The 23,527-nt window shown below is 43.5% G+C and overlaps 3 protein-coding genes across 13 annotated transcripts in view; 2 read left to right on the top strand and 1 right to left on the bottom strand.

Annotated features, from left to right (window-relative positions):
* Positions 1-3,548, top strand: part of LOC139330704 (cyclin-dependent kinase-like 5) — a 36,858-nt gene extending 33,310 nt beyond the window's left edge. For all 6 annotated transcript variants that reach the window (XM_070961762.1, XM_070961764.1, XM_070961759.1 and 3 more), the window contains one exon: positions 56-3,548. In XM_070961762.1, coding sequence (XP_070817863.1) covers positions 56-415 — 360 coding nt within the window. In that variant the 3' untranslated portion in view covers positions 416-3,548. The remainder of the gene's footprint in view (positions 1-55) is intronic.
* LOC139330705 (retinoschisin-like) lies at positions 2,762-7,563 on the bottom strand. The gene is made up of 6 exons (XM_070961767.1): positions 7,465-7,563; positions 6,954-6,979; positions 6,645-6,861; positions 5,489-5,630; positions 5,209-5,404; positions 2,762-4,051 (listed from the first exon to the last, which is right to left on the bottom strand). Exons 1-6 carry the CDS (start codon positions 7,517-7,519, stop codon positions 3,899-3,901), a joined length of 789 nt encoding a protein of 262 aa, XP_070817868.1. The 5' UTR covers positions 7,520-7,563; the 3' UTR covers positions 2,762-3,898.
* Positions 7,564-9,080: 1,517 nt separating this feature from the next.
* On the top strand, positions 9,081-23,459 carry LOC139330706 (AP-1 complex subunit sigma-2). 6 transcript variants are annotated; one of them, XM_070961769.1, is made up of 6 exons: positions 9,943-10,122; positions 12,306-12,414; positions 12,534-12,671; positions 13,565-13,595; positions 16,836-16,898; positions 17,931-18,355. In XM_070961769.1, exons 1-5 carry the CDS (start codon positions 9,944-9,946, stop codon positions 16,886-16,888), a joined length of 510 nt encoding a protein of 169 aa, XP_070817870.1. In that variant the 5' UTR covers position 9,943; the 3' UTR covers positions 16,889-16,898; positions 17,931-18,355. The 6 variants fall into 6 exon arrangements, with proteins under 6 accessions (XP_070817871.1, XP_070817874.1, XP_070817869.1 ...); XM_070961770.1 differs by lacking the exons at positions 13,565-13,595; positions 16,836-16,898; positions 17,931-18,355 and adding exons at positions 9,081-9,195; positions 20,589-23,459 and having other exon boundaries at positions 9,944-10,122; positions 12,534-12,688; XM_070961773.1 differs by lacking the exons at positions 13,565-13,595; positions 16,836-16,898; positions 17,931-18,355 and adding exons at positions 9,107-9,195; positions 20,589-20,899 and having other exon boundaries at positions 9,944-10,122.
* The last annotated feature ends 68 nt before the right edge of the window (positions 23,460-23,527 follow it).

Below are 23,527 nucleotides of genomic sequence, written 5' to 3'. Positions count from 1 at the left end.
TCAAAATGTCTGATTGAACCATGTTGGTCGTCTCAATGCGTCATGTCCCTCTCAGAGTCAGCCACTGAAGTCTCTGCGCAAACTCCTCCACCTTTCGTCCTCGTCCTCCAACCAAACGGCACCGTCTGACATGCGCTACCAGCCGCTGCCTAATCCAGCCTCCGCTCAAGGTGGATTCACAGAAAGCCGGGGTCACTCAGGGGTCAGCACACCCCAGCTGAAGAGCCGACAGACAGCCTACCCGCTGCCCGGACAGCTGGAGTCCGGCTGGCACTCGTCGGCCCTGGGCCGGCCCGAGGGAAACCCCTACCCGGAGCAAATGAGCATCAAGGGAGGCCAGAACGGGCACGGCTTTGGACGCCCCTCCAGGTCTCGTATGCCAAACCTCAACGACCTGAAAGAGACGGCTCTGTGATCTCCGTCACCCCGCAGCTCTCAGATCCACTTCAGACTCCCCCGTTCCCCCTCTGTTGCTCCTACACGTCCTTTGCGTAACAGTACACCTGCTGAACACACACACACACACACACACACACACACACACACACACACACACACAAACACAGATACCAAACCTTCAGTTTTAAACACTGCTTGCAAACAGGCCGAAAGCCTTTTTATGTCTTCATTTTTTTTAAAGCTTCCATGTTTGATAGACTTTATATTATTACTTCTGTAATTCTGATTATAATTTGTATTATAAAGTAAATATATTGCAAATTAAATATATATAAATGGATAGATAAAGTGTAGATTTTAAGTGTAAGTATTTTTGTTTCTATTCAATATAGAAATCTAGTACATTTTCCTGCGTAGTATTTCCTTAAGACTATCTAAGGCATTCTTAACAGAGTTTGATCAGTTGTTACAATAGAGGTTGGTAATGTCAGTAACTTTGCATTGTGTTCATCTCACCCAGGACTGTAACTCTTCGTCCAAGCTGTCCCGCCTTTGGATGTGCTGTCATTCTGGTTACAGGCGCTCAAACGTGCAGCTGCGAGTCAAAGCAGTCTTGTTCTTGAAAATAGCTGTAGTGCAGTTTTTCTCTGAGTTGGCACAGACAATCTATGAAGCTTAAATCTATTTGTTCTTTTTTTAGGATATTTAGGTTTTTATGTCTTTTTGTAATGCAGCCATTTTAGAGACTATGGTGCCATAAACAGACAGAAATCCTAACCTGCATCGCCCTCTGTAGGAGATTATGAAGCACTGCGTCTACTGTTTTCAGACTACATGCACTAACCAACATATAGGCACTGACTTTTCATGCACAATACGTGTAAATCATCATTTTCGTATATATTATTAACAAATGTTACACAGTTAAATCTATGATTACACCTCAGTCATTTCAACGAGAACACACATTAGCTGCTTCTTATACAGACTATACTGACGATCCTTTGGTAGAAATGTAATCTCAAATTATTTACTGAAACATTTATTTATGTAAAAGCATTATGGAGCACCACTATGGATGAATTACACAGTAATAAAACCTTGATACTTTGTCCTGCTGCAAACTTCCAGGATCCAGGACTTCTGAAGTCAATACCGAAGGATGCAAATATCTCTGATAACTTTCCTCACCACCGGGATTCAAGGAAGTCTGTTTGTTGCTCATTTCTTACTGAAAGATTTCACATAAGCAGCTTCCAAGTGGTGCTACTTGTCTGATCAGTTAAAGAAATGTACAAATACAGTACATCCAAAATATTATACAACTGCTGTGAAACTTTGATTTGTATTAACATGAGTTGCAGTTTTTTTTTTTTTTCCATAGTCGTCTAAGAAAGTAATTTTTACAGCAGCTAGAGGAACACAAAAGCCATTGTGGGTGTACAAGTACTGTGATTCCCAACCTTTCATGCCCGATGTCGCCTCACAGTCTGTCAGATACTCAACCATCATGTTCCAAATGTGGTCGTTTCATTTATCATAAATTATGAATAAATATGATATGATTTAACACCATTGATTATATGTAAAAGCATTTTCTTAGACTATTTTTCATGCAGTTCAACTGTCAGTGCTTCGCTCAGTTTGGTCAAGTTTACATTTGTGTTGCTCCCAAGCTGCATGTTTCGCCCGTATATCCAGTATTTTAGCTAACTGTTTAGCATTAGCATCAGCATTAGTTTTAGCTATTTAACCACTTATACATTATTTTTAGCAATTTCATCCATACGTCCATTACTTTCAGCTATTTAAGTCACCCCCCCACTACAGTTAGCTATTTAGATTGTTTATCCACTTCTTTTAGCCTCTTCACCATTATTTTTATGCTAACTAACTTTTTCAATCGCTTCTTTTCACCAAATTCAAACACTATATTTATCTATTGCATTTAGCTGCTTCAGTCATGTCCCCAGTACTTTTAGCTATTTAAACAATTCATTCGTTTCTTTTAGCTTTTTTTTTAACTGTTTGTTTCAGCTATCTAATTCAAACATTTGTCTGTTACCTTTAGCTATTTCAACAGTTTTCTCGATACTTTAAGCTAACAATTCCAACTATTCATCCGTTTCTTTTCACTTTTCAGTATTTGCCCGCTACTTTTATGCTACCTAACTTTTTCAACTGTCCATGTCTTTCAGCTGAATTTTTAAACCATGTATTTATTACTTTTAGCTAACTGTTGAGCTGTTCAGTTATTACCTTTGGCTATTTCAACCATTTAGCTATCCAGCTAACTTCTTAGACTTTTCTGCTTGTTTGCGCTCTCATTTACAACATGTAATATTTTTTGATTAAGTCATAATTTCTTTTCTTTTTTAAAAAAAGTAGTTCAGCTAACTACACTCTTTCCATTTAAGCCCTTGCACCTGCTGAAGTACCCGCTGGCCTACATGCACCCCTGCTTGGGAATCACTGTACTAGTGTATTTGAACTGATTGCACACACTGAGCCACTTGGGTCCAGCTTTTGAGAAATCTTAATACAGAAGCACAGTGGGGGCATAAGCTCCGTACTGTAACCTTGTTTCTGTCTGGGATAAAGTGCCATGAAAGTAGCTTGGCAGAAACAAATCCGAAGCTTTTTAATGTTGCACTTTGAAGAGACTGTGTGGCTCAGCAATATTGCTCTTCCTCACTTCATGTTCATCATGTGCACAGTGCGTGAAGACTGAAACACGGGGCCCGAGGCTCCCACCGTAACACACTGAGTCCAAATATGACCGTATCGTATTGTGTATTGTGCATCTGTAAGGACTGTGCACACTCTGTATTTGACACAATACATCTCTCTCCTTGAATTATTGTTTTGCTGAAGGAGCACCATGTATTATATTAATACTGACGTGTGACTACTTGTTTGGTAATATTTATAACAGAAGATGTTTATCAGCTGTTTAAATGAAATCAAGTATTACATTTGTGCTTTTATTACAGACACAAATTAGTAGCATAGTCAGTGTTTATCTGCTTTTTTTTCAACAGAGCATTTACATGAGAACATAAACCCACAAATGAATGCTTAACAATTTTAGAATATTCATGTTTACATATGTAACAGTAAATCTCAAATAAAACAAACTCATTTGATTTGACTCTTAACCTGTAGAATCTTTTTTCATTGCAGTTTTTATGAACATGCTCTTTATTGAAGGTAACGCCTCCAAATTGCATTTTAAACTGGAATCGCCTGTTTGTTTTGAGGAAGGTGTCCAATTTGTATTTACATTAAAACAGTGCATGAAAGGACACCAAACATGTCCGCCTGCCCAGACTTAGTTTGCTTTGAGTGTCACCAAAGAAAGACAGACATGTTAAAGAGATGAAGGTCAAAACAAAGTCGCATGATGGATCTTTCAGTGCTGGATCGTTGTCCCCCTTTTGGCAAGCGGCAGGTTGGCAGGGGAAGGATGGACTGTGCAGAAAAAGCCGGCCAGTACTCTTCAGGGACACTTGTTCATGCACATCAGCAGCTCCAGCCTCATGGCGATGCGGGTGTGCCAGCCCAGCGGCAGCAGGCGGATGTACCGGGCTACGATGGGTGGGCGCAGCAGGTTCTGTACCGTGGAAGAGCGGTCAGAGTTCCCATAGAAGACCTGAAGAGAGAAAACTGCATGTTAAGATACACCAGAACACTTTATTATCAGGTCAAACGGATGCTTCATTCCTGCTCTTGTGCAGAAATCAGTTTCCAGTCTGGTTTATACTTAATATATATTAAAACACAACGTCTGACATGTGGATCCCAAATTATTGTTTTCTGTCTTTTCACTAACTGGAGTCCAAACCCCAAACATTTTTAATTTGCAATGATATATAACAGCACATCCTCACACTGGAGAAGCTGGAACCAGAGACTGTCTGTTGTTATTGATGCAAAAATGACAGTTACAAACAGTCGCAGATTATTTTTCTCTTGATTTACTTGATTAATCAGGTCCAGTCCCATAAAACATAAAAAACCTGTTCAACTCTGCTGTGAGAGATTATTCCATAAAATGCAGCGTGGCATTTTCATCAGTTTGATTCAGTTTCACATACATGCTGAGACCAAAGAGTCAGCGTGAAGCAAGTAAGCAAAATTAACAGAAGAAGACAAGTCTAAAATATTACTATCAGGAGGAAACTTAATAAAACATGAAGGTCAACAGAGATAAGTTGTGCTGAATCTGTTCAAAGTGCTGAAATCACTGCTTCCACGTCCCTGCAGATGATTTAATAGAAGATCAGAGCAGCAAAGATAATTTATTCTATTTTTACTGAGAAAACAGTTCACTGAATTTCAGTATTGAGGCAAGTTTACATCATTCAGCAACTTAGTGCTGCAGAGGAGAAACACAACTGAGGCCACAGAGGTGATTAAATGTTTGGTGTTATGGATCATCATTGAGAGGTGATCATTAGCTTTGTCTTCACCTAAAGGGGTATTTGTTGGTTTATATTGCCACAAGCAACTTATTGCAGGTGCAGATGGCTCCTAAAAAGCAGCCAAAAGTTGTGACCTTGACCTTGATCTGCTGGACAAAAGCAGGTATTGTGAGCTTGTTCACGGCTGTATGTCCTTAATAAAACGGCTTAGTGAAATGATTTGCGCGTGTGTGTGTGTGCTGCAGTGATCAGGGAGGATGTAGGAAACCAACCCTGAACACAGGTCAGTGTTTCAGCCTCCCCTGAGAGTCAAGTGGAAACGAGTGAGCAACACCCTCAAGTTTGTTTCAGGAAGTCTGACAAGAGTCACAAAGGTTTACTTTACCCTGTTGTTTCCTGTCTGGTCTTTGTAGTAGATCCAGTTGAGGGTGTCCACAGTGCGGTACTGGATGCTGTATTTGGTAATCCACTCATCAGCATCACAGCGACCCTGCGTGAGGATGCCAGACACCACGCCCACCTCCTTCAGGTCAATCTGGATCCACTGGTGCAGGTCATTAAACTTGGAGAGCCACGCACACCTAACAAGCATGAACATATACTGTATGCTTTTATTGCAGAACAGTCAGAGGAAGAGGAGGAAGAACCTGGCTGTGGAGACGTACCCAAAGCCTTGGTTGTTAAGGCGAGCCTTGGAGGGGACCCAGGAGGAGTACCAGCTGGTGTACTGGTCCTGATTGGAGCAGCTGATCTGGTCTGATGTCACAGATCCAGATTCAAAGCCCAGGGCTCTGTGGTACGGGCATTCTGCGGAGGACAGACAGACGGTTGACTGTGACCTTTTTAAATTCAGCTTTGATTTGGTCTGTCTGTGCTAAACTAATACAAGACAGAAAAATAAGATGAACCTGTATTTGTTAAATTCATCCATTCAATACACACGTGTGATAATGTTTGATGTTTTTACATCATTTAGGGTTTTTATAGCAAACATAAAATTATGGTATTCTGGAAATTAGAAGGTTTAGTGCACACATACCAATCATAGGTAAGAAAAACTGCTGAATGTAAAGGCCAGAATTGTCTCTTACTGCTGAACTGAGTCAAAAGATCTGTCTCACCAAGAGAATTCCCATCAGTAGTGTCATCATACCGCCTTAAAAAACACACAGCATTGTCGAACGTCCACCTAACACTTGATTGGATCCTGAATGCTCACATGATAAGGCGGCAGTAGATGATTTGGACATCAACTGATGTGTGCTGCTTTGCCAGGTATCATGCTATTAGGTGAAGGGCATGGCCTATTTTTGGCTCTCTAATCTGTTCATCACATTCCTGCACAGGTAATGAGATTATCCATCAGCGTTTGCCCTTCCAGGCCTCACAGTTGTCCATGTCTTCAACCCAAACTGCTTCCGTCTCTCTAACAGACACAAGACCTTTTAACTTGAGGTAAGAACCTTGTTGAAAAGTGTCAAGATCACAGGAGAAGGTGATTGTGCACCACTGCAGAGATGGAGAGAGTGAGCCAAGCTTAGGTGGAGTGCGTGTGAGGACACAGCCAGCCTCCATCAGCTGTGTGATCCATCACACCAGCTGGAGCTCTCTTTGTCCACAAGACGCCTGAACAGTATAGAGGATGCGGAGCAGCCCGCCATTAATCTTCACATGTGTGATGTTCCCTTCAGTGTCATTGTCCTTCACATACTGTGCACCTCGTTTTTTCACTTTTTAAAATCTTACTGACCTGTTAATCAAACATCCTTGTGAGTGAAACAGGCAGAGGACTAAAAGGAAATCAGGGTCATGTGTCCTCACCCGGCATGCAGTTCAGTGGGTGGCCCTGAGGTGGCGGCGGCGGCGAGGTCGGTGGGACAGGTGCGATGACGGCGGGGATACGCGTTGGAGAATCTGCTGATTCACAGTCACAGGTGCAGGCTTTGACGTTCCGCGTCCATGTCTCAATCACCTGCTGGTCCTCCTCCTGCAGCTCCTCATCCTGTACAACCTCCCCCTCCTGGGCAGCCTCCTCCTCCTGAAGGACACACGGGGAGGAGTTAATCCAGTTTGCTCCCAGTCACCAAGTGAGTCCCAGTCACATTTCAAACTCCTTTAATGGGCTCTTACCTCCTGGGACTGGACAGTGATCAGGGCTGGCCACAGCAAAAGATGCATGAAATGTAGAAGCAGATGGTGAAATTAAATGTGACACATTAAAAAACAGAAGAAATCAACTAAAATTAACATTTTGACAAATTAATTTCTGAATTGTCTGCAGGTATTTTCATGTGATTAACATGACTGACAAATATCTCTCATTATTCTGTATGATTTGTGTGAATGTAACCAGAAAAACCTGAACTTAGAAAAAAACATACAATGTTGATGGAAAAAACATCACAAACAAGGAGCCGCTCACTGGCCACTACCAGCACACCTCGTCATAATGAAGCTTTGGTGCTTTCCAAATTTTCTGACAGCAGACAAACAGCAGAACTTCTGCAGGGTACTTTGACTAACATGGTCACAAGAAGGCAGAATAAATAAGGCTGAGCAGTGAGTATATTCCTGAGTTTTAGGGCAGACAGAGTGCATTATGATTTAATAATATCCCTCATGCAGGTGCACGGCGACCTACCGTGAGATAGAAGCAGGAGGAGCAGCACAGCAGCACAACGAGCAGTGACCTCCATCTTCCTCCTCAGCTGTGCTGGAATGCAATGTGTGTGTGATACCCAATGCCGGTGGATAGGATTACTGTAATCCACAGGCCTGCGATGGCCTTATCTAATACTCTTTATTGGCCCTTAGACACCTCCCTTTGGCTGGCTCATTGTGCTGCACCTGTGGTGAATACCTGCACTTCATAAATCATGAGCATCGTTCTTTATGGCCGCGGTGTCTTTCAGGATTACGGTGCCGTCACCTGTCACTAGTACAATCTGCTCATATGTTTGACTGCACGGACACGGTCAATTCACAGCAATCGCAGCTGTTCCCGTGTTAATAATTTAAGATTTTAAAGCATCAAGCAAAGGACAGCCTGGTGGTCTAGCTCTCACATGTTTCCTGTCTGAACCTCAGCTGTCACACAAGAAAAGACTAGTTTGACATTTTGGGAAATACTCTCACTCGTGTCTTGATAAGAGGTGGATGAAATGAGACATACACATGTAGCCTATAATGAAAGTGGAGCTGGAGCCAGACAATGCTAGCTTAGCTTAGCATAGCTAGCCTTGTTCTGTCTGGCGGTAACAAAATCCACATTGCACCACCCAAACATACTAATGACACGTTACACGTCATTTGTTTGATCCTTAAAAAAGACGACGCGTACACATGACACATTGAGCTTGTTTGGGGTTTTATGTGCATGACTAGTTTTTAGCGGTGAGCAGTTGCTGGGCAGAGACTCCAGGAAGTCACTGCCCCCAGCCACATAAACCCCCTGCAGACAATGGCAAATCACAGGTTTACTCTTGGTATTTTAATGAATGAGATATAACAGGTGAAATTAGTGAGCTTCAGAGGATCTGGCAGGAACATTTTTAACTTTTGTGAAAGCCAGGCTAGCTGTTTCCCCTTGTTTCCAGTGTTTGTGCTAAGCTAAGCTAACCAGCTGCTGGCTGTAGCTTCATTTTTACAGTACAGACGTGAAAAGGGTCCCAATCTAACTTTTCTCCCAAAATGTCCAAAACTATTCCATCTCGACCCCTTCTGTGTTCATATCCAACAGAAAGTGGCCCCAAATAATTTTGTAAGTATTTTGGTGGTCTAAACAGAGAAGCCACCTGATTCTCAGTTTACTGTAATATCAGTTATTGATGTGTATTTTAGTGAGTGAGGGGCTAACAGCTGTCCATACTAAAGCCCCGATGAGGTGCCTGAGTTTATGAGGTCCTTTGTTAGACAAACACCTGAACGTATCTGAACATGTTCTTCCCCTTCTGCTCATTCTGCCTCTGTTAAAACATTCAGTCTTTGCTTCTGGTTATGAAGTTTGATTGATAGTTTTATAAGCCAATTACATCCCTAATATTGAATTAAAGGGTTGGGCGCTGTGAATCATTTCCTCAACACCATTCGCGAAGACCCGCCCTACTCTGCCTCTGATTGGCTAGTGTTCGTGGCATGCTTACCATCAGGGTTTCATGGTTGGTTAGAGTTAGAAAAAAATGTCTGGTCAGAGCCAATCAGAGGCAGGGCAGGGGCGGGTTTTCGCTGAGGCTCTCGCTGAACTGCTGGCCAATGAACAACGCGGTGAGCGCTGCTTGGGCCAATCAGGAGCTTGACGCCGACTTGCCGTGTGGGTCAGGGTGGCGTTAGGTGGCTCATCTCTTCACAGGAGGATACGGTGCTGTTAACCAAGGTAAGTAGTTTTAAGTGTATTTAATTTCACATTGTGTGTTAAAACGTACGTGTACGCTTGGTCGTACGACGTGTTTAAAAGAAGCTAGCCGGCGGTGCGACCGGCTAATGCTAACCGCTGAATAACGGTGTTAACTGTACTTTCGTTGGTTGGGCTGTGTTCATAACGGTGAGGAGGTGATGATTTCAGTCATGTTTCTGGGTAAAACTGCAGAGAAGTGGCTGTTGAACTGCTTATTAAAATGACAGCCTCGCGTTATTTGCTTCAGTGTGTCCTGAATTGAAGACATGGGATGTGTCGTCCTTGATAAACGGGCTCAATTTGACCATGAAGTGCGTTGTTTATGTTAAACACATGGCAGTACACACACACACACACACACACACACACACACACACACACACACACACACACACACACACACACACACACAGGGCTCGGCAGCCAACTCTTAGGGCAGCCAACTCTGACTTCAGTTATTAGATGAAGGTTTATCCTTTTATTATTCTCCTGAGGTTGATTGACTTGATTAAATTGAATTTGTCTTCCATGCTGCACGTCCCTCATGTCTTACACTAATTAGTTTGCCTCAAGTTGTCAGACTGACTTGATATTTGCATCGGGGTTTGACATAAAAAGTGGTAAGATGTGCTCTTTTCAGTGCTTTTCGCGTCTTTCTGCGGATGTCATTAACCACCCACTCCTTCCTCTCACGGCTCCTCTGTTTCCTCTCATCTCTTCATTCCAGATGCAGTTCATGCTCCTGTTCAGTCGACAAGGCAAGCTCAGGCTTCAGAAGTGGTACGTGCCTTTGTCCGATAAGGAGAAGAAGAAGATCACCAGGGAGCTGGTGCAGACGGTCCTGGCTCGAAAGCCCAAAATGTGCAGCTTTCTGGAGTGGAGAGACCTGAAGATTGTGTACAAGAGGTGGGCGGGGATGGGACAAAACGCTCTCTGGTTCAACACTCGCACAAAAGAATTTTTCACACGTCCCCGGGTAATTCATAGACCTGTCATTCACAGACGCAGCTCAGTTAGAGGAAGTGCTATCAAAGAGGCGGCAGCATTATGAGCACAACAAGAAGCAGCATTAATTTTGCCTCATTATGTCCTGTTGCCGTGCCAACGGAGGGGCTGGCAGACTATCGGTGAACCCGGGCGACCCATCAGGGACAGACAGACAGACAGGCGCGGCGCGCGAGATGCAGACTACTCAGCAACTTTACACAAGCACGCAAATGTTTATTCTTAATTTTAAACCCTTTAAAGTAATGAAAGCATGTTTTCTTGCTCGCATCAGTTCATTTGGCTCGTCCGCATCCTGTTCAGGCATAATAAGCCGCTGGGGCTGCTGCCTCAGGGTCTAGTCGTGCTGCAGCAGTGTTGTTTTGTGCCGTGCGTCTGAAGCTTTCAGCTCTCTGAATGTCTCGTGTCAACAGAGAGTTCTTGGATGCAGCTGTGTGATTTAATAAGTCTGTGCCAAAAATGAGCACATTCGCTTTAACTTAACAAATGAAAATGTTGAGGCGTCAGATCAGATTTGCAGGAACGGGGTCGACCCCACAGCGAGCTGCGCCTCAGGACGTCCAGTGGAAATAGTTTTGCAGCGTGCAGAATGTCTGAGGCTGCAACTAACGATTATTTTTTCAATCAGTCGTTTGTGAGGCGGTGTATTCAGGTGGCTCATTTTATTTAAGTACAAAACCCAAATATGTTCAGTTTACTATCAAATATGACAAAGAAAAGCAGCAAATCCTCTCATTTGAGAAGCTGTTTTGTTTGTCACTTTGCTTGAAAAACAACTAAAACAGAAACAGTTTAAAGATTAATTTTCCATCGATCAACTTCTCAATGCATCAAATGACTGTTGCAGCTCTAAGCGTGCCTTCATGAAGACCTCAAAATGTGCGCTGTATCCCATCTGACCGTCAGAATCGGCCTGGGATCAGAAATAAGGCTGAACCGATGCTGGTGGACATGTCTGCCAACGCTTTGGTATATAAGGAAGCCTGTGAGCTGCCTGCCATGCCCAGACAAAAGACCTAAAAGTCATAAAAAACATTATGCAAAAACACATTTTCACTCAGAACAAATTCATCTTCAGCACAGGATCTAACTTTGCCATCAGGCTGCAATATGAAGAAGCAAATTCCATTAAGGAACTTCAGAGTTCTGCATTGGCTCTGAAAGGTTTGACCCCTTCACTCCCTGCTGCCGAGTGAGTCAGCTGAAAGTGCTGCATCATTTCTCCGTGCCACAGACAACTGAGCAGCTGAACTGAACCCTTTGTGCTTCCTGAGCTCGGCTGTGCTTTGCATTCACTCGCACGCAGCAGACAATGCGATGGGATAACCCGAATCGATAATGGCGCCATGTTCCGGTCCTGTCGAGTCGGGGACTTGGCTCTGTGAGGTGTACAGCCTGGGTCTTTGTGCCCTCCTGCCCTGCTGGCTGCGAGGGATCAACTGACCAGCTCTTTTATTAGCCAATCATCACATGCTTAAAGAGTGCCTGAAGGATTATCAGGGATAAAGAACCATGGCAGAATGAGGCTTAACTCATGCAGCCTTCTGCATCCGGCTTCTGGCTTTTCAATGAATACCCTGCTCGCGGTAAACAGCGATTCTTAATAATAACAGAGAAACTCTCCCTCAGCACTATTACAGTGAGCTGCGACGCGGCATATGTCACGTGGAGATCCCGTCTAAGTGATGAAAATGCAAAAGGTCAGCTCTTCTTCTACTCACAGTGTCAGATCGATATTGCAGTTTTCACAGTGAAAGAGTCTTTTTGAAACTGTGTTGTCTGTGGATGATTTAAGGGATCTTTTGGCCAAAGTCACAATAATTGTTTCATTAGTGCATAATCACCCGAGGATGAGGGAGCAGGTCCTCTTCCACTGAGCTCACCATGTTGCACCGCCATGTTTCTACATTTGCCCTGAATGGACAAAGCAAACGCTGCCACCTTTCGCATTCTTCACGTCCTCCTACACGATAGGACGTGGAGGGCAACTCAGTTTGTCGCAGTCTGCGATCTCTTAGCTTGACGCCACTCAGTCACCTACATACTGGTCCTTTAAAGCTGCCGGTCTTGTCACTGTGTTGCAGATACGCCAGCCTGTACTTCTGCTGCGCCATCGAGGACCAAGACAACGAGCTCATCACGCTGGAGATCATCCACAGATATGTGGAGCTGCTGGACAAATACTTTGGCAGCGTGAGCGTCTTATTCTTTTAAATGTTGTGCGTTCATGCCGTGGTCATCATATGTTTGCCACCTGCTGAACATTGACCCCTGTGTTAACCAAGACGTGTTGTCTCATCTCTGAACGACAGGTCTGTGAGCTGGACATTATTTTCAACTTTGAGAAGGCTTACTTCATTCTGGATGAATTCCTGCTGGGGGGGGAAGCTCAGGAGACGTCCAAGAAGAATGTGCTGAAGGCCATTGAGCAGGCTGACCTGCTGCAGGAGGTAAGGCATCTCATCAAGTCAGCGTGGGGACAGTAAGAACTTTATACAGCTAGATAGAAATATTTACCTCAGGACTGCTTCCTCACGTACAGTTATAGAGTTCAGTCCTTACTGGTGACTGTTAACTACTCAGTGAGTCTGTTTCCATTGCATTTTGTTGCATTCTGCGTTTCATCCATAAATGCTGCTCTTAATTGTTCTTTTTCTTGCTGCAATATTTAGAATTTACTGACTGATGTCTAAAATGTCTCTCGCTGCTGTTTGTAGATGTGATTTTGGTGAATGATCACAGTCAGTGTTTGTCAGCATCATGTTTCCTGTGACTGCTTCACAATATCAGCCAACCCACATTTCACCAGTGAAATGCTTTTAATGTGAGCTAGCCACGCTATCAAATTAGCATTAGCAGTAGCTCTGATAACAGGCTGAATCATTTGGAGGTAATTACTGAATGTGAATGCACCGAATGGCTGCTGACTGCAGAAAAACCATAACTGGAATCAAAAATGTACTTTGATTTCTGGAGGTTTACAACTTTTAAGTACTATTGAAGTGAGTAAAAGCAGAGTAGCTACAGGTATTTGTGTACTTCAAATGTGCTTACGTTAGCTTTCCCTCCAAATGTGACAGCAGCTAAATGGAGCGGGGCCGCTTTAAACTGCTGCTGCTTCATGATGTTTCCTTTCTTGCATGTCTTCCTCCCAAATCCATCTTAAATTTGGTTTTTGTAGCAGCATGAGTTACTGAGTTGATTTCTCACCAACGTTTATTTCTCATGGTTTTCTTTCCTTTGGCTTCACACTTTGCTGTTTTCTATTTCGTCTGCTTGATCTTGATTTCAGCTGATGTTTTTTCTCTCTTTGCCTCTTATTTCTTACTGTTGTGATTTACAGAATATAGACTTTCAGATGCGCCTGTTTGCAGGTACAGTTTGTGACCCTTGCCGTAGTGTTAGATCAGTAGCCTTAGATGTACTGTAGACGCAGCCACGTGATGCTGAAGCCAGCAGAAACAACACACCAGCAACAGAAACGTTTCAAACGTCAGGAATACTGAAGCTCACTGGTGTGTTTTTCCTGCTTCACACTGACCTCAACCCTGACACCTCAGATGTAATCCAGCCACTAACCCGTAACTCTTTGCCAGCAGCACATGCACTTGAAAAAGCCGCATCAGCCCCATGATGTATCCTGAAAACTAAAGAGAATATCACTCATTTAATTCAATTACAGCGTTTGTTCTCCCTTTCAGTGTCATAAAGTCATAAAGGTTTATTAAAATCGCTGTCGACAGGAAGTAACACTAGCAAGAAATACACATGAAGAAGCCACAGCAGATGCTGCTTGTCCTGCCTTTAGCTCTATTAGCTTTAGCTTTAGCTTTGTTCTCAGGTCATGTGCTGATCAGGTGACGTCTTTCTGAGTATTTCTCACAGCAGACGACAGTGTTTGGATGAACACTGAAGTCGTCCTCAGTGATCTTAATAAACCTTTTAAACTGTCTTTTCAGACCTGTTTGACGGTCGAGGCGAGCTCAGGGTGCAACCCACAAACAAAGCCTCGCCGCCTGCATGGCCGAGACCACACAAACACACACACGCCCAAGATTAGCATTTCATATAGAGGGAGCACAATTACAGAGGCAGCATCACAGCGTCTCTGCAGTGTGTGACGCTGACTGAAAGATAATCAGGAGCACACCAGCAAACATTAGTCACAACGCCAAAGCCGTCACTCAGTGAGGACCCTTCCTGTCCTCCACTGCTTCACAACACACTGAAAAAGATCTCAAAGAGCGATCATCTAAAGGCAGCTTTTAATGCTGAATGCACATAAAAGAGGCAGAAATGCAGACGGCGTTTGGTGCGGCACAGTGTGGACCTAATCAGTGTCACCGTGCTGGATTCGTTTTTTCAACATTTCATCAGTTAGCGAGCTGAAAGGCCACTGCTGATGAGTTCAAAATCAGGCCACAACATCCAGAGAGGCGACATGAAAAGTGGAGAATTCAACGCAGAGATCCTCAAACGTGGCGGTAAAGATACAAAAATAACCAAATATGAGGAACAGTAACAGATTATAAAGCCTGAAATAATCAAACTATGGATCAGATCTTCCTAAAATCTATCATTTAGCAGTGATACAGATACTCTGAGATGAGCCAGTCATGCTAATGATATCAGCCTGTATCCAGCTTTAGTGAACTCTTAATGAATTTAAAGGTAAAGTCAACCTTAAAAAAGGCCGACATACATCACTGTGGTGCTCACGTTGATATTTTCACTGCAGCTCCAGTTATTGTGAAGTTATTTTGCCATCAGAGAGTTTAGTTTTTCTGCTGTTTGTTTCCACTTTTCTGTTCAAACCTGAGGGAATAATTTGCCTTCGTCGCCTCTCGACATGTGACAGACCTGTCGTCATTGATCACCTCATAGACTTGACTTCGGTCGTCTTTATAGTATGAGAAGGCACACAACATGAGCGAGCTTAAAACTCAAATGACTTTGAGTTTGTAAACTAAAAGCAATAAATAGGTGAAGGATGAGGAAGTCTAAGAGGCCCATAACCATTAGCTGTGGAGCAGCTGCTGCCAAGTCCATAATCTCTGAGGACAAAGTGAGAGGCTGTTAGCTGATTTACAGTCAGCGCGGCCGTCAGCTAGCAAACACACTGCTGAGGCCCTGCAGGGCTCATGGTAAGTTGTTACTGTAGGCTGTGGGTGCGGCGATGAAGCCATTTCAAACCATTTAGTCGACAGTCGCTCTTGAAGAGTGCCGCTCCACATTTCCCCTGCGGGGGAGGCACGAAGAAGTCTCTGATTGGCTCAATTCTGTATTTGTAGAGCCAGAGTGAAGACTGGGGGAGTTTGCCAAATGAGGAGATCTTGTAAAGGGCCTAGAGTCCGTCCATGCCTCCGTCCAGGCGCCTGGTAACTACCGGACTGGTGCAGTCGGCCAGTCGGCCAATCAGCATGGGTTTCCAGCTCTGTGTGCTGTGGAGTTCTACCTGCATGTACTTCTGTCGTACCTGAAAAATACCTGACACAGCGTGAAGGGTCGTAACGGGCATGAAGTCAGACTGGACCGTTTGAACATGTCTGCATACGCCGGCTTTCACTCACAGGCCGTATATCAGCACTCTGAGCTTTGGATGCAGCTTTCACAGTTTGAATTCGTATACTTTTTTCCATGACGTGAATTTTATTCTTCATGGATGCAAATTACCCTTAATTGGATTTTCAGTTAACTTGAAGAGTAAATGTGAAATTCAGACGAAACCATCAGTGAAGGAGCTGTGTGCAGACGAGCCTGCTGGTTTACTAACAGCACTGAATGAAACGCTCACGTTACTGACTCTGTGTTGTTTTGAGGGGTGGGAATGGATTTTGATGAAGATTAACATGTGCAGTGGTATTTTATACTCACTGATATTTATTCCGCAGGTTTCTGTGCGACACAAAATGACCGTTTTGCACAACTGTTATCCTGTAATATTAAGATATTAATGCAGAAGGATGGTGTTATTCTACATTTTTCTTTTTCTTAGCAAATCCCACGAAAAGCCTCCTCATCATCGTCGCTACTTAACTTAGGAATCAGGAAAACTGAGCTTTTAAAACAGCACAGTGGAGTGAATTTTCTCATGTTTAATGGATGGACGAGCTCTGTGAACAAACACATTTGCTTCATTTACTGACTGGGGACGAAAACGACCGTCATCCTTTGAAACATCTAAACATAATGTAGGTATAAGTCGGTGAAGGTGATGCCGGGGGGTGAGCTGGGGGCTCGTTCGGAGTGAGAGCGTCGGCCTTGGAGGCATTAGTAAGTGCGTAGCGCAGTAATTACATGGAAAACATGCCGGAGGGGATTTGGTGGAAGTTATTTTAATAAACCTTTAATGAAACTGATCTGCTGAGCTGCTTTTAGAGTAATGACGCCTCAGAGGACCTGCAGCCTGCATGTGAGACATCACGGGTAAATTGGGCAGAGACGTCCCCGTGAAGAGGACATTGTTATCGTTATTGGTGCACGGTGCCCCCCCACCCCACCCCCCCCGAACACACACTGTAGATGCGTAGATGCTGTAGCTTCCTGAGAGACTTTAACTTGATCCAAGTTGATGAGCGGTTTGTTTTTGTCCTCACAAACTGTTTGCCTCACAGGTGTGATGGTCCCTAACATGGTCTCTGAGTCCTCTGGTCTTTTCCAGAATTAGGCCGGCTGAGGTGATTACTCTGTCTGTGGATTTAGGCCGTCCGTGCTGTTCGAGTCCTCTAGTCAGACCTCGTCCCTCTGTCCTAACTGTGCACACCCGTCTGTCTGTAGCTCACTTCCTGCTGGCTGAGGCCGGTTTCCTGTCCTGATCCAGACTACATGTTTGTATTGAAAACAGTCTGTCGTAGTGTGTTTGTCTTCGTTTTCCATTTCTGTGTCACATTTCATCGACGCTGTCCACCTCCAGATGTTCATGGTTATTCTTTACAGGATTAAATTTCTGCATTTTGGACAGTCGACACTTTGACTGAGCGTCCCCTGATTCACTGAATAAGCAGAGAAAATGAAATTGGATCCAGATCTTTTAAACTGTTTGCACTCAAAATGAAATATTGTGCTAAGTTTTATATATTTTTTTTAACTTAGGCAGACTTGTGCAAGCCTTTTTCCAAAGACGCTTGAGCTAAATGAAGCTAAGCTTGTTGTTCATCTTCAAACTGAGCAGAGACATAAAAACCACTGAGAGTTCATCAGACTTTGGCTAAGTAAGAAAAAAAAAGGCTCCTTGAAGGAATAGTTTGACATTTTGGGAAATGTGCTCACTTTCTTGCTGAGAGTTGGAGGAGAAGAGCGACACCACTCTCATGTCTGAATGCTAACTATGAAGCTACAGACTGGAACAGTTAGCTTAGCATAACATAAAGACTGGAAACAGGGGGAAAAGGCTAGCATGGCTCTGTCCAACAGTAAAAAACTCACACGCTGACACACTGTATCCCCCTATCTCCAGTCTGTATGCTAAGCTATGCTAACAGGCTAGCACTAGCGTCATATTTCTCATGCAGACATGAAAGTGGTATCAATCTTTGCATCTAACTCTGGATGAGAACGCGCACGTCACCGCCTATTGAACTATCCCTGTAAAAGTGATGAAGCTGCCTTTTGACGCCTCCAGCCTGCTGCACTGTCTCCTTGCATGTCCTGTGAATGTCTGTACGAGGAGTTTCCTTGTTCTCTAAGCTGTGTGCATTTCTCTCCCTCAGCCCCGTCATGAGTACTTTAATGTGCCTGTGTACTGATTGGCTGCCATCGCTGCTGCCGCTGCCGCCGCCGCCGCTGCTGCTGCTGCTGCTGCTGCCGCTGCTTCCACCCTGCATGCTGAGCTCCTCAGTGCCTGGCACCTTTCTTTCCGCCCTCTGAACACCTGTCATTGTCATTGGTTTGGGGGTGTATCAATGCTCTTTGCTCACTTTCAGTGCGGCACATGACAGTCATGATACGATATGGTCACAATAGTAGAAGTAAGTTGAAAACTAAATGATGAAAGCATTGAGAATAGATATTTGGACTGTCACCTTTACAGTGTATTTAAAGGTGATCTATTGCTTCATGCCTGTCATTCGTCCACCTGTGGTTGGTTTCATTGCACCTGTTGAACGCCTCTCTTTATTATTACCACTGTAAGAACGTAAGTGCATCATGTCATTTTAATGAAAATCTTTCACTGGGGCTCCATTTACCAGAAGGAACAGCACTTTGACGTTTTTCAAAGGTCAAGAATGAACCTTCAGCCCGTTTTAATTATTTAAAAGCAGTGAAAGCAGCTGCTGTAGTTTTGGGTTGAGTGGCACCTGAGACAGAACTGCTGGTTTCAGACTCAAATTGAAGGAGGAAATCACATCAAAATGATTTCTCATGATGGATGTTCGCCACAAACCCTTTTTCTTTTTCTGTGGCGTTGCTCCTGAAACCATGTGGGTAAAGTCCGCCCTCCCCACAATGTGTCTCAGTGTGTTTGTGTGCAGTGAAGTGTGAACACACTCATAAAGAAAGACTTCAAGACCAGATCACAAAATATGAGCCAGCTCCAGACTCCTCATCGTCACACGTAGTTCATATTCAGTCCAAGAGGTGTTCGTCCAATCAGATGTAGCTTTCATGTCTTTATTGTTTCCCTCATTGGTCAGTGGGAATGCCTCAGACGTCCCGTCACCCGTTCCTTCATCACGTCATGTTTTTCATCTTCTCACTTTAATTCATACGCACTTTGAATCTTTGGTATGATTTCTAGGAGTCGTTTGTGTCGTAATTATTAAAATCAGACCATAGCACACATCTGCAGACTCGATAGATTTATTATTAATTATTATTATTAATTTAATAATTAATATTTAGTATTATACAAGTCATTTTTAAATCTTTTAAATTATTTATAGATCCTGGTTATTTCCTATTTAAATGAACAGCGAAAGCGCGCTCTGAAGGTAAGTGGTGTTAGTGGGATTAATACTAAATAAAAGTTTGATTTGCACTGATTAACTGAGAGCTGTTCTAGCTTTTAATGTTAAACTGATAATAGACTTTTAAACACACTTTAAATAATTAGCCTTTCTGTACTATGAATGCACCTAAAGTGGTTTCTATGATCTGTCACTGTTCATCTGTGTCCTACTAAGAAACATAGACCGTAATGATAATAGAGGATATTTTATCAATGTATAAATAGATATAATGAATAAATTCTTACTGATTCTTTGTCAATTAAGCACACTGGTGTCGTTCTTCAGTATAATCATTGATCTCTGTTTTATGGTGTTTTCCTACATGACGACATTTAGTCATTTTTACTGCCACTGTTTTCATCCGCGTCACGAACAAACCCGATAAGCTGCCTCTGAATGCCGCTGAGCTCCGTTTGCTCTGCAGATGAAGATGTTTAGCCTCCGTTGCAGGTGACGGGGACTGGTCACTGCAGCAGAGTGTCTGACTGCTGAATAATGCATAGTCTCCGTTTGTGTGCTGAGCGTGCTGCACTGAGAACAGAACCAGTCGTGTGTCTCCTCTTTACACGAAGCCAGATTTCTGTCTTCCTGCTCTGATGCACCTCCTCTCTTTACTTTGTGCTCATCCTTGCTTTAGGACGCCAAAGTAAGTGCTTCTCTTTCCTTTTGCCTCGAGCTGCAGGTCCAGATGTTCTGTTTCGACAATCTGTGACACTTCAGCTGCAGCACGAGCCAGAAAAGCAAACGTGTCAGATAATTGTTGGACGTATGTAGGCCAGTAGACTCTTTTCACAGCAGACGTGAACGATGGCTGCATTCCATTTAGGTGACCCCGTTCCAGGACTTGCTCACTCACGGACAGCAGGCGCTTAATGGAACAGAGCCATCATTCATGTTCACCTGAGCTTTTTCTGCTTGGACGAGCGTCTGCCATGAAAACAGTCTGTTGATTTCAGCTCATCGGCTTTCATCCTGTTTCTTTGTGTGTGCACGTGTAAATATTGATTAATGTTGAATCAAATCCCCAAATTTGATTCAACATTATCATAAAAATGTTGAAGCTTTAAATTTAAAGACCGTTTGCAATTTCAAATTCCCAAATAATTATGTAGGATTTGGAGCGTGAGCAGAGTTGTGGGTATTTATTTACTTCTATTCAGTGTTAATGTCAAATATTGATTAATTACAGTATGAAATTCCCAAATAATGATTCAGAATATTTGACTGTTTGCACGAAGCCAACAACTGAAATGTTGCCATGTCTGTGAAATACTGCTGCTGAGGCAGAGGTGACGTTACACCAGAAAACACGTGGCCTCGCAGCGCGTGTGTGTGTGCGCGCATGTGTGTGCACATAAGAGTGTGTGTGTCACTCACCGAGTGCTTCACTGGAGCTGTGGTTCCTCTCTCCCTCCACAGGATGCAGAGACGCCTCGCAGCGTGCTGGAGGAAATTGGACTGACATAAACACGCTCCTCTTCCTCCTCCTGCTCCTCCTCCTCATCATCCACCCGCCACACACTCCCTCATCTGCCAGTTACTCTGCTGTATGTAGCTGATAACAACTCCAATTCACCACACACACACACACACACACACACACACACTGCCTTTGTTTTCTACTTTTTTTTTTCCAAAACAAACGACGTAGCACTGTTTGTTTATTTCCTACTGAGTTGTTTATTTGTTCAGAGTAATGACGTGAACTGTTAAAAATGCAGCGTAATTAAGGTTTTATTGTCTGCTGCTTTCCAGTCCACAACAAGACGCTGTCCTGAGTGAACTGCTTGATTCTGATTGGACCAAAGCTGATGAGCTCGTTCTGTATTCATACATTTAATGAGCTGCATTTCATGTGTGGAGGATGTAGAGCAAAGGGAAGTCAGAGTATTTCATTAACAAACCAAAGAGTTGTGTCTCATCTCGCCTGTTTCTTTAACATTGTGATCATGATCGACAGCTTCAGAAAACACCTGCTGTCCTTCCACCTGATGCACCACAGCAGTGTCAGGTGAAATGACTGGAGGAAGTGGCCTAAAGACAGACATGTTGGGTGTCACATGATGAGAATTTTCTCAGTTTACGGGCTGTTCCCACTTCATGTTGAAGGCCTTCAAATACTCCATCTGCATGCCACTGCGGTGGAAATGGTGAAAACACTGAGTTTATTTTATTTGTGTATTGTGTGCAAGAACTAAATAGACTGTTCTCTACTGTGCTTCTTTATTTTTTAAAATATTTTTAAAGTATTTCACTGGATCAAAGACCGACTCACTTTAAATATCTCATCATTGTTGTCAACGTCACATTTAAGACACGAGACGTTTTCACTTAAAGCTGCACTGATCGGTTTTTGTCCACACGGCGGCAGAAGAGCTCGTTCCCTCTCCGTTAGCTCTGGTTTGATCTCCACTGACTCCTGACAAACACGTCTGGATCTTAACCTGCTAAATGTTCGATATCCCTCCCAGCTGCTCACTGTCTTTTCCACAGGTGCTGGGCAGGTGAGGCAGCAGACACCTGCTGTTCACCCCAGAATCAAAAATAATGTGTGTTATTTATCCATCTGGATTGTTTTGGTGTGACTTGCAGAGTTATGGAGGGATCAGCTGTAGAGACGTCGGCCTTCTCTCAGATATAAAGGAGCTACATGACACTCAGCTCATGTTGCTCAAAGCAACAAAAAAAACACAGCTGACTCGACGGCATTGTCTCTTTCTATGAATCACGACCCGGTTAATCAAGATGATCTGCAGACCCTGTTGTGACCAGTTTCATGTAGGAACTATTTTCTCTCTACCAAACTACGCCTGCCATCTGTATCACTGCGCAGAAAGAAGCAGCGTCTACCCTCTAACCCAGTGACAGTGCTGTCTTATGGAGTTTAGTTTAAAGCTAGCCAGTACTGCTAGCTAACGCTACAGCTCAGCTGAGGAGGACCACATTGATGTTTACATCCCAAGCTGTCACCAGTCTCTCTGCGAATAGATCCACGGGTCCTTCTGCGCAGTGATACGTTTGGCAGGTTTAACTCAGTTCAAAGAAAATAACTTCCACATGAGATTGTTCACAACAAGGTCTGTGGATTATCTGGAGTTAGCGGGTCATGATTTCTGGAAAGAGACGCTGCTGTGGACTCAAATGTGTCTTTTTGGCACTTGGCAACACAAGCTGAGTGTATTATATTCAAGAGAGGGCCGACATCCTCCAGAAGTCAGCAAGTCACACCAAAACAATGCAGGTGGATAAATAAGACTACAGCACAGGTGAACCAAAACAAGTTAAAAGAGGCTAAACAAGTTCAGCAGAGCTCCAGTTTTGGTTCTTCTTTACAAACCACCCCGTTCATATGCACTGTTAAGTAACTAGCATCATATCAGTGACAAATTCAGATGAATGCAGCTTTAAGATTTCGAAGAGGGATAAAATGGAGCAAACTACAAATGACTGCTTCCCTCTCCGTGCTGATGAGAGCAGCAAACGTGTGCTAATGACAGACGTCTGAGCAGGGGACAGTTTAAAGCTGAGGCACCTGCAGCTTCTGACGACAACAGTTTACTCTTTCAAAGCCGTTTCACTGTCTACCTACACTCATAGGGATTTAATATAACAACTGTACAGCATGGAAACTACCTGTTTACTACTGTGACTCTGGAAAAAATAAAAACGCAACCGTGCATCAAATAGCAATAGTGTCACAAACCGTAGCAGAGTATTAAGATTTCTTTTTTATGAGCCAAAAGTAGTATCGAACCACTTTGTCGACAGAGGAACACACATTAAATGCCTTGGACACAGGACTGTACAAATATCAGAAGACAGCATCTTCGCTCTTTGTGTGTGATGTTCATGTTGCTCAGTATGTACATTTTTAAGAAGCTGGTGTTGCTGTTGGAACCAAAACTGTGTTTGAAATTAATTTTTTTCACTCCTTCTTATGTGGTTTTCCTTTGTTAACTTGTGCTGTACAATCACCACCGTTTGACGTGTTAAACCTCCTCCTGTTTACCCTTTTATATACCTTCAAACGAGCATTTTCATGTGTAATGTATCCTGTAGGACATGCTGTGTCTGACGTGTGGTGGACTCTGCTGTGTGTTGGTGAGTACACTAGTTCAAGCGTGAGTGCAACCTGTGTGTTACATGACTGGACTTGTGTTTACTCACACAGAGGAGACATTGTGTTGTTTACTGCTACAGTGTCTGAAAGGGACAAAAGGAGGAAGGTTGTGTTTTCCTGTCAAGCTCAGCAATAAAGAGTACTCCAGTGGCAGAGAGGCTGTACTGCCACGAACGCCTCGTTCCTTTTCTTTGTGCTCTCCACGGGTCTCCCACTGCACACGAGGAGCAAACGGACG

The sequence above is a fragment of the Chaetodon trifascialis genome, chromosome 4, assembly GCF_039877785.1.
Source record: "Chaetodon trifascialis isolate fChaTrf1 chromosome 4, fChaTrf1.hap1, whole genome shotgun sequence".
In the NCBI taxonomy this organism is placed as follows: domain Eukaryota; kingdom Metazoa; phylum Chordata; class Actinopteri; order Chaetodontiformes; family Chaetodontidae; genus Chaetodon; species Chaetodon trifascialis.
This window is presented reverse-complemented; position numbering and strand designations above follow the sequence as displayed.

Bases quoted from the DNA above. Each gene is read 5' to 3' on its own strand.
- LOC139330705 (XM_070961767.1), bottom strand. From the start codon at position 7,519: ATGGAGGTCACTGCTCGTTGTGCTGCTGTGCTGCTCCTCCTGCTTCTA. The intron at 6,862-6,953 runs GTAAGAGCCCAT...TGTGTCCTTCAG, and splicing joins TCACTGTCCAGTCCCAGGAG to GAGGAGGAGGCTGCCCAGGA. The intron at 4,052-5,208 runs GTAAAGTAAACC...TTCTCTCTTCAG, and splicing joins ACCAGACAGGAAACAACAGG to GTCTTCTATGGGAACTCTGA.
- LOC139330706 (XM_070961768.1), top strand. From the start codon at position 9,944: ATGCAGTTCATGCTCCTGTTCAGTCGACAAGGCAAGCTCAGGCTTCAG. The intron at 10,123-12,305 runs GTGGGCGGGGAT...ACTGTGTTGCAG, and splicing joins CTGAAGATTGTGTACAAGAG to ATACGCCAGCCTGTACTTCT. The intron at 12,415-12,533 runs GTGAGCGTCTTA...TCTGAACGACAG, and splicing joins TGGACAAATACTTTGGCAGC to GTCTGTGAGCTGGACATTAT.